The sequence below is a fragment of the Patella vulgata genome, chromosome 3 (genome assembly GCF_932274485.2).
Source record: "Patella vulgata chromosome 3, xgPatVulg1.2, whole genome shotgun sequence".
Classification (NCBI taxonomy): Eukaryota; Metazoa; Mollusca; class Gastropoda; family Patellidae; genus Patella; species Patella vulgata.
The window spans coordinates 26,842,511-26,854,286 of NC_065881.2; the positions used below are offsets into that span (position 1 = coordinate 26,842,511).

The following is an 11,776-nucleotide window of genomic DNA, read 5'->3' on the forward strand; positions in this document are numbered from 1 at the left end:
GGTTATTGGATTTCTGTAATTTCTAGAACGCCTCTTTGTTCCAATGGCGTTTGGTTACTATTATATACACCTAGAAACAGTGAAGCACCCACAATGAATTTGTACTATGCTTAATAACGAAGCACTAGAGAACTTTATAACAAATAAACATGAATGTTTAAAATCGGTATAAACAACAATTTGCTAACAACGGCAATTGTTAGTTTCGTTGGTGCTTTAGTGAAGGAACTGCCACGGAACCAATGATAGTGTTTTGGCATAAAAAATTACATCTGAGATTCAGAGTTCATTATGCACGCCAAAGTGGCCATCATGGATTAAAAATGTCGCATTGTGTACCTACATGAAACTAATGATTCAGTCCGCGTTTCATCCCCCCTATGACAAACCCTTGTATAATACTGCTTCCATTTCTTGAAAATTCTGTACAAGGGGACCAATTGCCCGTATCTGACAAACATTGTGTACCCTAGCGGGTGGTCATGGCAAAATCGTCACACATAATGTTGAGAGTATGCCAGTACTGAGCCGGAACGATGACATATGGTATTGTTGTTCATATATCCAGGCCTAGTTGAGAGTGTGTGGTTATGGTTATCAATAGTGGGGGTGCAACCGATTCCACGGCAATGCGAATGTACTGGTCGCCTATAAGATTGCCTGTTTGGTGAACATGTCCAGATTGATATCGTGCGAGACACTTCTCCACGCCATGACCGAGCTGGAAGGGAAAAACATCGTCTTTAAGATTTCCTCCAAATATTGGTTCTACCTACTACGACGAAAACGGCTACTATAATAGTTCTTCTGGGAGACATAGGAGCTGACGGATGAAGACTCGGACTTCCCTCTCTGACACTCTGGTTGGGAGGAACTGTGGTCGGACCCATGGCCAGATATTGGCTGTCTGGAGTGTCTCGGTGAAGTGTCACGATGGCAACTTGGAGATATTATTCATGGGTCTGCGGAGACACGCCATGTGTGACCGGTTGCAAGACTACAGACCATAGCACTAAACGGAGCCACACCGACCTCAAATCTTTTATAAGATTATTTATACGAACTGCGTATTTGTGGAAAATTTATTAATAGAATATTCTCAAGGGGTTGCTTGTTACAGGTATTTAAGAGGACTTTATTCCAGGGTAAACGGCTAATGCACACTTTACGATCATACATAGGCTAATGCAGATTTTACGATCATATAAGGCTAATGTAGACTTTGCGACCATCTACAGTATAATACAGACTTTACGACCATACCATACACTGGCTAACATATACTTTAGGACCATGCACAGACTAATATAGACTTCAAGACCATGCACGTTTTGATTTTACGTCGCCATCTTTCAATATGCCTGTGTGACAATAAGCATATATCTTAGTCGTGTTGCATCTTCAAGCTAGTAGTATTCATTGACAGGTAGCTGCGTAACTTATTCTCAATGTACTCAGATTTATAGGCTGCTTTTAATAGCGAGATAAAAAGTTGTTGAATGGTCGATGGCACCAATTTACGAACATCAAAGATAAATCACTTTTTATTGTTTATATGTGTTTTATGGACATATTATTACTTAATGGGGTATCAAATAGCTCCCAGGGACGTTAAAGTATTACATCGCACCGTCCATAATAAACATAAAAAAGGAATCTCATCAATATTCCATATATCAATATGTATAGTATTCATTTCATTCATCACAATATTATTGTATACACATTATGATAAAACTATTCGTTGAAACCAATAATGTCATTGTTTTAAACTGAGAAGACACTAACTATTCTAAAATAGCACCCAGATTGCACCGTATCGACAGAATAGCTCATTGATGTCGACAAAAATAGGGTTATTGTAAAATAAATTGGTGTGTTTAAAAAATACACGGAGGATGGTTATGAATATTAAATATACAATTTATTGAATACCGTACTTAATGAAAATATTTTTTGGGAATTCTTTAAAAGAAGTTCATAGAAGAATGCTACCATGTTATATTCTAAATACTTTTTTTCATGTTGACCCCATGTCTGGGTGAATAAACTTACTGTATTCAAGATAATGATAAAGACCAGTCAATCTGTGTATCCCCAACAAATTGCAAGAAAATGTTTTATGCATGTTTTTCGTTTATTTAAGTGTAATTTATAACATTCCAAAAGCTTATCAAATTTTGCGCACCGAAAAGCGGTAAAATTCAAAATGGCAGACATTCGCCTAATCAATGTACAAGATTGGTACCATCGTGATGTCGTGGTGTCGCTCTTCATAAGGCGACAACCCGACATCACGACATTTTAACCCGACACCACGACAACCCGGCATCACAACATTTTAAGCCGACAATATAACATTTTTACCCGACGCCACTGATACTGGTGTTGGTCAATAAAGTACTCCGGGATTTTACAGCGTGGTTTCTCCCTGTCGGTAGTACAGGACAAACAACAGTGTCTAGTTGTGTAGATGGGATAAAAAAAAACCTTAGTACACATTGGCGTGCACATAAAAGAATCCTTCGCAGTTGAATTTCGATGAAGAAATGCCATGGTCCATTGTAAGTTTCCGTCATAGCACTCTGTATAGCGTATGCCTATCTTCAATAGCCCGATTGGCACAGAAAAGTAGGTAAACTGAATGAAATGAAATTCGGTTTAACGTCCTACTAAAAGTTCGTCGAGATTTTCTGGCGTCATTTTCAATTTTATATTGTGATAGAGAACTATATCTTGTATGTTCACACCCTATTGTCATGTGCATACATGTATTAGTAATTTTTTTTATCACCTACATATTGTTGTTAACGGTCTAGTTGTTTCAGTTGTAATTACGATAAGGAAGATGAGTTGGTAATCAAGATCATGATGGAGAAGTTGTAATGACGATAACGGAAGATGTATTGGTAATCAAGATCATGGATGAAGGAGTTGGTTTAATCACGAGTCGATGATGGAAGATGAGTTAGTAATCAAGATCACAATGGAGACGTTGTAATCAGGATAATGAATTGGTAATCAAGATTATGAATGAAGGAGTTGGTTGTAATCACGACAATGGAAGATAACTTGATAAATTTTAAGTCGATATCAATGTATACATGTATGTTGTATTTTAGTTTATTTATTTTATTTGTGTATTTAACTTATGTACCTTCTTTTATAATGCGCGCGTAGTCGTTGAAGTTGTGAGCTATAAAAATGTACGATTATAATAAAAACAATAACTGCATAGAGTTATTTTGTCTTAAGGCCGCTTAAATAAATTCCAGTTACATCGATTTCAATTGTTACACATCGATTTGCATAATAAAAATCGTATGGTAAATAGAATAAAATCAGTAATGAATAATTAAAGGTACTATACCTGGACTGTAAACTATAAACATATCCTTCTGTTTCCACAGAATATAGAGCTATATAATCTCCAACACACACATAATCTCCAGCGTGACTAACCATTTTGCACTAATTATCCCTGAAATTATAAAATTAACAAAATATTATAGCAAAATTTATGTATGCACAGTAAATTTCCTTTAGAAACGTTTAAGATTAGAACTAAAATATCGATACAAAATGTTTGAAATTTCTCTTTTATGAGTTAAAAATATATTCGTACAGGTATTTCAAATATTAACGGGGTATTATTTACACTTACTCGACATGTAAGGGTTTCGAATATTTATACGCCCACATATCAATGTGTGCGTATTATGTCGTCACCCTGTCCGTCCGCCCGCCCGTCAACAGACTTTTCGCACCACAATTATGCCCACTTTTCTGAAAATATTGTGAACGCGATAGAGGCTATAGTATTTAGCGGATTATTTTCAAATATGGTACGAAGCATTGTGGCCATGGGAGGGCGAATCCTGTCGGTATTTAACGGATTCTTTTCAAATTTGGTGTGAATCATTGTGGTCATGATATTACGAATTACATGTGTATCGATACTTTACATTCCGAGACATTCCATGCCAGACTTATTCCCCCTTAGTCGAAAACATTGCGGACGCGATATAGGCTGTAATTTTTAACAGATTGTTTTCAAATTTGGTATAGAGGACGAATTTTATCGATACCTTCCGTACCAGACGTATTCCCATTTAGTCGAAAACCTCGTGAGCGTGATAGAGGCTGTAGTGTTTAAGAGATTGTCTTCAAATTTAGTGTGATGAAAGGACGAACACTGTCAGCGTTCTGCGACCTTCCGTTCCAGGGTTATGCCCCCTTTGCCGAAAACCTTGGGAACGCGGTAGAAGCCATAGTTTTTAGTGAATTCTTTTCAAATTTTGTATAAGACAATATGGCCACGAGAGGACGAACTCCACCGATAATCCGCGTTCCGCGACAATCCGTACCAAAGTTACCCTCATTTAACCAAAAACATTATGAATGCAATAGAGGACGAACACTGTAAATATTCAGTGTTCTTCGATATTCCATTCCGAGTTATCAACCTTTTCCGAAAACCATGTGAAGTCTACAGTTTTAAAGATATTTTTCTAAGCTAGTGAACACGACTGAGATCTGATTTCTTTAAGGCAGCCTCATCTCATTTGGTCAACATCCAAGTTTTGCTTTCGGATATGCTGCTGACAAGACATAGTTGCTGCGTTGGCTATCTTTAATCTTTATGGTTATATCTTGATATTGGCGTCTCCTGTGTACACCTTGCGATGCAGGTTAAAGTGTAGTTGGACATGACACTGTACGGGAAAACTTCTTATTTACAATTGCCTATAGAAATTAATATAGCCGTAAGTTCACGATAACCGAATTATTGTGTTGATTAGACAACATTGCATTTTGTTATACTTAAATATCTATTGGTTCCTACCTAATTATTCGGTTCTATTTTACAACAGGTGTGGTGCGTGATGTTATGTTAAGAACAGGTGAAACTACACATGCAACAAAAAAAATATGGATATTAATGGTCTAAATAGACCAATTTGGATACGTAACCGACATTACTGACTAAGTCTCCGGCACTGAGCTATCAGCGACTGGATTAGGCAGTCTTTTGAAAATCGTATTCGGAAAGAATTGCATGATATTTTATCAAAAATTCCAAGAAGATTTAGATTTGGAATGAGGTGAAGACGCCGTCGATTATGATCCTATTGACGAGCCATACATGTACGAATGCGATAATTATACATTGGTGAAGATAGCATTGATGACGGCTATGACGAAAGTGACGGACAACTTAACGAAAGTGAGGTTTATTGTGAACCTTCAATTGCTCCCGGGGTTAATCGTGTAATATATTGACATGTTGACTTAATTCTATACGCGTCAGTTTCTTACCGGGAAAGCGGGCCTCCCTAGTTTACTATATCACATATTTTGTGCATGTCCTCTTTCGAAAGAAATTTAAAATATTAGTTCCATTACATGTAATTACTCGGACACACAGCACGCGGTGTACTATGAGGGACATTTTTCCTAGACAGCGACATTTTCGAATACTTTTCGTCGAATTCCACTGCCAATTAGGCCAACGTGCCCTCGGTTTTTCGTCCCATCCAAATGACCGGATACTCTTCCTTGTCAGGTAATCCGTCCTGCATCACTGATAAGGGGAAACAAACCAACAGTGAGGCTGATGCTCCCGCCGAAATCCCAAAATAGATAGATGACACATATTAATTAATCGCACATTTATTTTTTATTCAACAGTATCAAGCAATCAAACTGATTATAAACTATACACTAAGTTTCATCACTCTCTATCAGAAAGAATCAAAGTTATTTTGTCCTAAAGCATCGACCAATGAAATTGCTTAGTTTTAGCTCGAAATGTTAATTATTGAACTCAGTCAAGACATTCACCTAATCAACATCTACATCAAGTTTAAACATTCTACCTCAATTAAAAGCAGAGTTGTTATGTTCCAAAGTCTTGACCAATCAATTTGCTTATCTCTCCTTAGCCTAAGCAGAAAATTCTCATCATCGAAATTAGTCAAGGTAATAATATGATAAAACTATACACCAAGTGTCCTCACTCTCACTTAATTAGAACTAAAGTTATTGAGTCCCAAAGCATCAACCAATCAAATTGCTTATCTCTGCTTACCAAAAGCAAACAATTCTCATCTTCGAACTCCATCAATGCATTCATCTAATAAACATCTACTCCAAGTGTGAACATTCTACCTCAATTAGAATAAGAGTAATTGTGTTCCAAAGTCTCGACCAATCAAATTGCTTATCGCTCTGCTTACCCTTAGCAGAAAATGCTCAATATCGAACTTAGGCAAGGCATTGATGTAATAAAACTGTACATCAAATTTCATTACTGCCACTTAATTACAACTAAAGTTATTGTGTCCCAAAGCACCAACCAATCAAATTGCTCATCTATGCTTACCCAACGAAGAAAATGCTCATCTTCGAACACCATCATGGCACTGACCTAATAAACACCTACACCAAGTTTGAACATTCTACCTCAATTCGAAGGAGAGTTATTGAGTCCCAAAGTCTGGGCCAATCAAATTGCTTATCGCTCTGCTTACCCTGAGCTGAACATGCTCATTATCGAACTTAGTCAAGGTATTGATGTAATGAAACTATACACCAAGTTTCATCACTCTTACTTAATTAGAACATAAGTCATCGTGTCCCAAAGCATCAACCAATCAAATAGCGTATCTCTGCTTACCCTAAGCGGAAAATGCTCATCTTCGAACTCCATCAAGACATTGACCTAATAAACACCTACACCAAGTTTGAACATTCTAGCTCAATTAGAAGGAGAGTTATTGTGTCCCAAAAAGTGTGACGGACAGACAGACGGATGGAACGATACTTAAATCCCGCGATACTATGTATATATGTGTGTTAAATAGCTATATTCCCGATTATGCAAACCTTTAACAAATCTTCCAAATAAAAAATATGGGTCAAATCGATTACACTCTAATCATTATTTTTAATCAAAGATTTAAAGTCTGGGATATAAATGAATAATATATGTTAAACGCCAATTGTGTGTATGTTGAACAGATGGGTGTAATTAAAGTCGGTTAAAACTGTAATAATATATTATTGTATAGATACCACCTGTTGCTGAATCTATGACAATAAGAAGGATTACCAAACTTTCACCATCTGTGAATTAATTACTCTATAAATGCGCGTTATGTTGGTAACACACCTTTTGGCGACCAGGGCACTGCAGTTTTCAGTTTTGCGCATTGATTATACACTATTTAAAAACATTTTTCGAACAATTAAAATTATGAAGCCCCAACATGTGACAACAAAAGTTAAATAAAGAGTTTAAGACCATGCACAATCCAAAGTATATATTGATGATAACCATTCTGATAAAAAATAAAACTTTTAAGTTTACATTAATTTCACATCGCAATTTTAATTTGATTTAGATAAATATAGTATCGGCTGTCTTTTCCATACAAAACAGTTCATTCTCCATGAATATTAATTTTATACCCGAGTGTGTTAAATCACATAACAGCAGTCTTTACATTAAAATAGTACGTATTTTGTGCTATATGTGAAAGATTTGACATGTTGTGGATTAATCCTGAGCAATCGTGAGGGAAGCTGATATGATGTCACAATTATAATCTATAATGTATCATCTACATTGGTTACCTAATTCCTTTAAAGTTAAGTTCAAAATATTCCTTTTGACTTTTCACTGCTTATATGACCTCTGTCCGTCATATCTGCCCGGGCTCCTTGAAGTGTATGTTTCAAAAAAAAAAGCAAAGACCTTCGACGGACTCAGGCTTGTTAGTAGAACGTTCTGCAAACTTATGTTCATTTGGTAATCGTTCATTTTATGTTCAAGTCCTCTTCACTGGAACAAACTACATCAAAATATGAGAATATGTTCATCGTTGGCGTTATTTAAGAAAAAAATGTAAACGTACTTATCGTATTCTTGGAGGCTTTTCCTCTGTAATAGATCATTAATTTTAATTTATTCATAATAGTGGATTTTCAAATATGGCGGCCAAACGGTCGAAAATGTTATGGAACATAGTCTCTGAAATTATCTGAGACTAACAACACAATGACATCTTTAGTCTAATTTTTAAAATGGAGAGACATATTCATGTTCGAGGAAAATCGAATTTCTCGGTTGCTTCCGGAAGCCGCCACAACAAAATGCTGAAGAAAAATTTCTAAAGTCTTTTCTTCTAAAACTTAGCGAGCGAATTTCGAAAAACCGTCCGTCATAGCCCCTACGGGATTTGTCCAAAGAATCCAAAAATTAAAATCCGACAAATATCCCTTGAAAAATAAGAGAAATATGAACTATCTTTTATTATTTTGTGCCCTATTCGTCGATCACTTTCTGTTTGTCAAAAATAATCCAGTTTACATTTAATAAGTAATTCCGCTTAGGTCAACAAAATCTACGATGGCATCATGCACAGTTTTGAAGGCAACTTCTGATTAAAATTCACAACAAAAACATAACGTGTTTCGTCCGAAAGTACACGTAATAAATATGCATTCTGTCTCTATGTAATTCAACCACTGATGTTGCAGGTGTACACAGCCAATGATTACATGTGATTTTTGTCATAATTATTCCCCGAAATATAGTAATGAAAACGTATTTCTAATTCGTTTTGTTCACTGAACCGCTTGAAGAGATTGGGAGAATCAGTAGGAAGTTTGTTAAATTGGCTCAGTATTGTCAATTATGGGTTTCTGGGCTATTAAAAAGCCATTATTTTATTCCTGATAGATCAATGTAACACGAAAGGCAAACTTGGCGCAGAAAGTTGAGGGAATTTTGGCATACATTTTCTCAATCTGATAGAAATGTTACAAATAAATCAGAACCGGGTCATGTCAGAAAGACGTTCTAGTTGTTAAAACTAATTCACACAATAGGTTTTAATGTGATGTCTTCCTGCGCCACATTACTAAACTACACGATAACAAATACCAACAGAGACCAGATGGATTGCAACACATGGTGACGATGAATCATGATGACGATACTTATAGTAATGATTTTTTTTATGTATGGCTAACAGGTACATTGGTACTCATTATGCGTGTCAATGTGTTTGTGGTGGTATACTGTCGTTGCAAATGTACATCGGTTCGCATGCCAGTTCGTCCAGTTTTATGATTACATGATGCAGATTTGTTGGGTCATTCAATTACGCATAGGCATGGGCTTATTTCCCACTCAACAAAACATTTTAATCGGTCTAAAGGTCAGAGTTGTATTAAACAATGGATAGGAATGTTTAGCTCGGACGATTATATAAACAGATATGTCGATATTCAATGTGAAGAATATAAGTACAATATATTTTTTCTGAATAAGTGAAAGAATTTACATATGTCATGCAGTCATGCATTTGATGTAAGTTGTGAATAAAGTTCTTTTCTGTTCTGTTCTGTAATTTTGAATACTAGTAATATTTATTTTACAAAAAGACCCCTGTGTCAGCTGATGATCTGCGAATATGTAAAATGTAAAAAAAACAGAGTTTGAAAGTCCATCTTCGTTTCTTTCAGAGATTTGACACGGCATACAGTCGGGATCAAAAACCACCAGAGAAAAACAAACTCGCGTGCTTCACTGTAATCTTTAATCTAAGATTTCACTAGTGACGAGGAGAAAGAACCCGCTTAATATTTACATAAACCATAAAGAGTACCATTTTTTTTTAAAAAGATATTTTTCTTTGATTTTCAGTACTGTTTTAATAATTGTATTTCCAGTATTTTTTCTCAGAAATATTTTAATATGTTAGTTGGATTGGGTTTCTTCAGTACTATACTAGTGTTTGTAAATTTCTTGTGAAAGCACTTTTTACTGTTATCGATATAGTGAGCATTCGTTTGTTGTTCTCATTGTTGTTATTTGCGATTCATCAAAATATATTGAGAGTAGCTTAATTTATTCAGTTTTGTTGTATATATCTTGCATTAAACTCTTCTGTCCAGAAAAGCTCCCGTTATTCGTGCAAATTTGTCTGTAAAGGAAGGTTTTGATTTAATTTTTAATTCATTATACCCACACCGTATAAGGATTATCAACCCCACTTCCACCTCTACACCCACATGCTTCAATTATAATTGTGCTTTTAATAACAAAAATTTGTTGTATTTATATTATTTGCAGGAACGCAGCTTGATATATTAGAATATTTTCTCGTAATATAATTAAAACTAGTATATAAAAGAAATATCATTATAGTCACAAATACAATAACATGTAAGAGGTTTAACACGGTCTTTTATGCTTGATCCTCTTCATTTGAAGACACGGAAAGAGATTGATTAAACGAGAATCTCTTGGGGAATCTTTGTCAATGTAGATATGTTAATTGGGTAGCACAGAAGGGTCAAAAGAAAATGGGTGTCAACAAAGCTTTAATTTACCCATCTAAAATCTGAGATATACTCGTAATAGACACTAAAGCATAACTACCAACAAACTTTGCGAATAGCGCATACATCCCAAACTAACAAAGTGAATGTCAAGGATAAAAAAGAAACGCATTTAAAAGTCGTGAATGAACCAACAAAAACTCGTCGGCCAGTAAAAACATCATAATTATTTTGATTAGTTGTATTTAGTTTCAGACTTTTTATCGGAATTTTCTTTAGTAGACAATTTTCATATACTTATTGGCAAGGCTTTTTATTGCTTTTATTCTTGTGTGGGTTATGCGTCAATTATTATAAAAATAAAGTCTTTAGACTCTTTTAAAAACAATGAGCAAAATCATCGAATGTCCTGGAATGTCACACTAAATGGGGATAAAGAAATCATCTTACCTGAATTTTACGCTTACTAAATTTAAATCACTACATATTTCCATTTATCAAAAAGTTATTATCAGTATCTTATAACGAAATGATAATCACTTCATACTGAAATCAATAAAAATCCGACATTTCTCGCAAAGCTTCGATATAATATTGTAGCGCATTCTCAACTAACTTATCAAACTAATCATTGAGAAAAGCGGCTGGTAGAGCTACCTAATCTCACAAACTAATAAATCAACATTTCTCTCCAGCCAATCGGCTTTCATCGTTAGAGGGCGCATTATTGGACAGTGCCAGACATTTTTAATCATATTTGTAGGAACGGTATCATTTGATCGTCTATTGTTTTATTTGATAACAAAGCAATAGAAATGTATTGTATGATTACAATTAGGGAGATCTATGATTCTCTGTATGTACAAAGTATGGTTCGTTGTGTTTTATCTTTCGTTTACACATCATAAAATTTGGACACTATTGTCTAGAATGCTGATACGGTCATTAAAATATAATGACTATTTGAAACGCACCACATTTAATCATAATGACCAGCTCGACCTAAAGGCTATTGTTTCTCTATAACCTGAATTTCTAAGTTAATAGACGAAAGAGAAAATAGATTTCTAATACTTATTAGCAAACTACGTTCGGCGTACACAACTTTATGTCAGCCTACTACATATTGCGGATTGGTTAGGCCTACAGTCCTATAACAGACACCTAACGACTTTTACTACTTTATAATTTCATATATCTGTGATTCGTTCAAAATTAAAAGCTCTATAACCGCAGTGGGATTATAATTTCGTCATATATATAAGTGTTTTTTGGCTTTCGATAAGAGAGCTAAATAAAATTTGGTGGCAACTACATCTAACTGAAACCCCTTTGATATACATGTAGCATACTGTTTGTATGAATGTATTGAGTTGTCTATGTAATATGTATTATTAAATGTATATGACTATGTCGAAGTGTA

General features: G+C 35.1%; 1 protein-coding gene across 1 annotated transcript in view; it reads right to left on the bottom strand.

The window, feature by feature from the left end:
* LOC126815261 (inositol 1,4,5-trisphosphate receptor type 1) overlaps positions 1–10,963 on the bottom strand; it is a 173,504-nt gene extending 162,541 nt beyond the window's left edge. The window contains exons 1-2 of the mRNA XM_056099399.1: positions 10,804–10,963; positions 3,371–3,481 (exon numbers count right to left, since the gene is read on the bottom strand). Of these exons, the coding sequence (XP_055955374.1) occupies positions 3,371–3,465 (95 nt within the window). The 5' untranslated portion in view covers positions 3,466–3,481; positions 10,804–10,963. The remainder of the gene's footprint in view (positions 1–3,370; positions 3,482–10,803) is intronic.
* Positions 10,964–11,776: the final 813 nt, after the last annotated feature.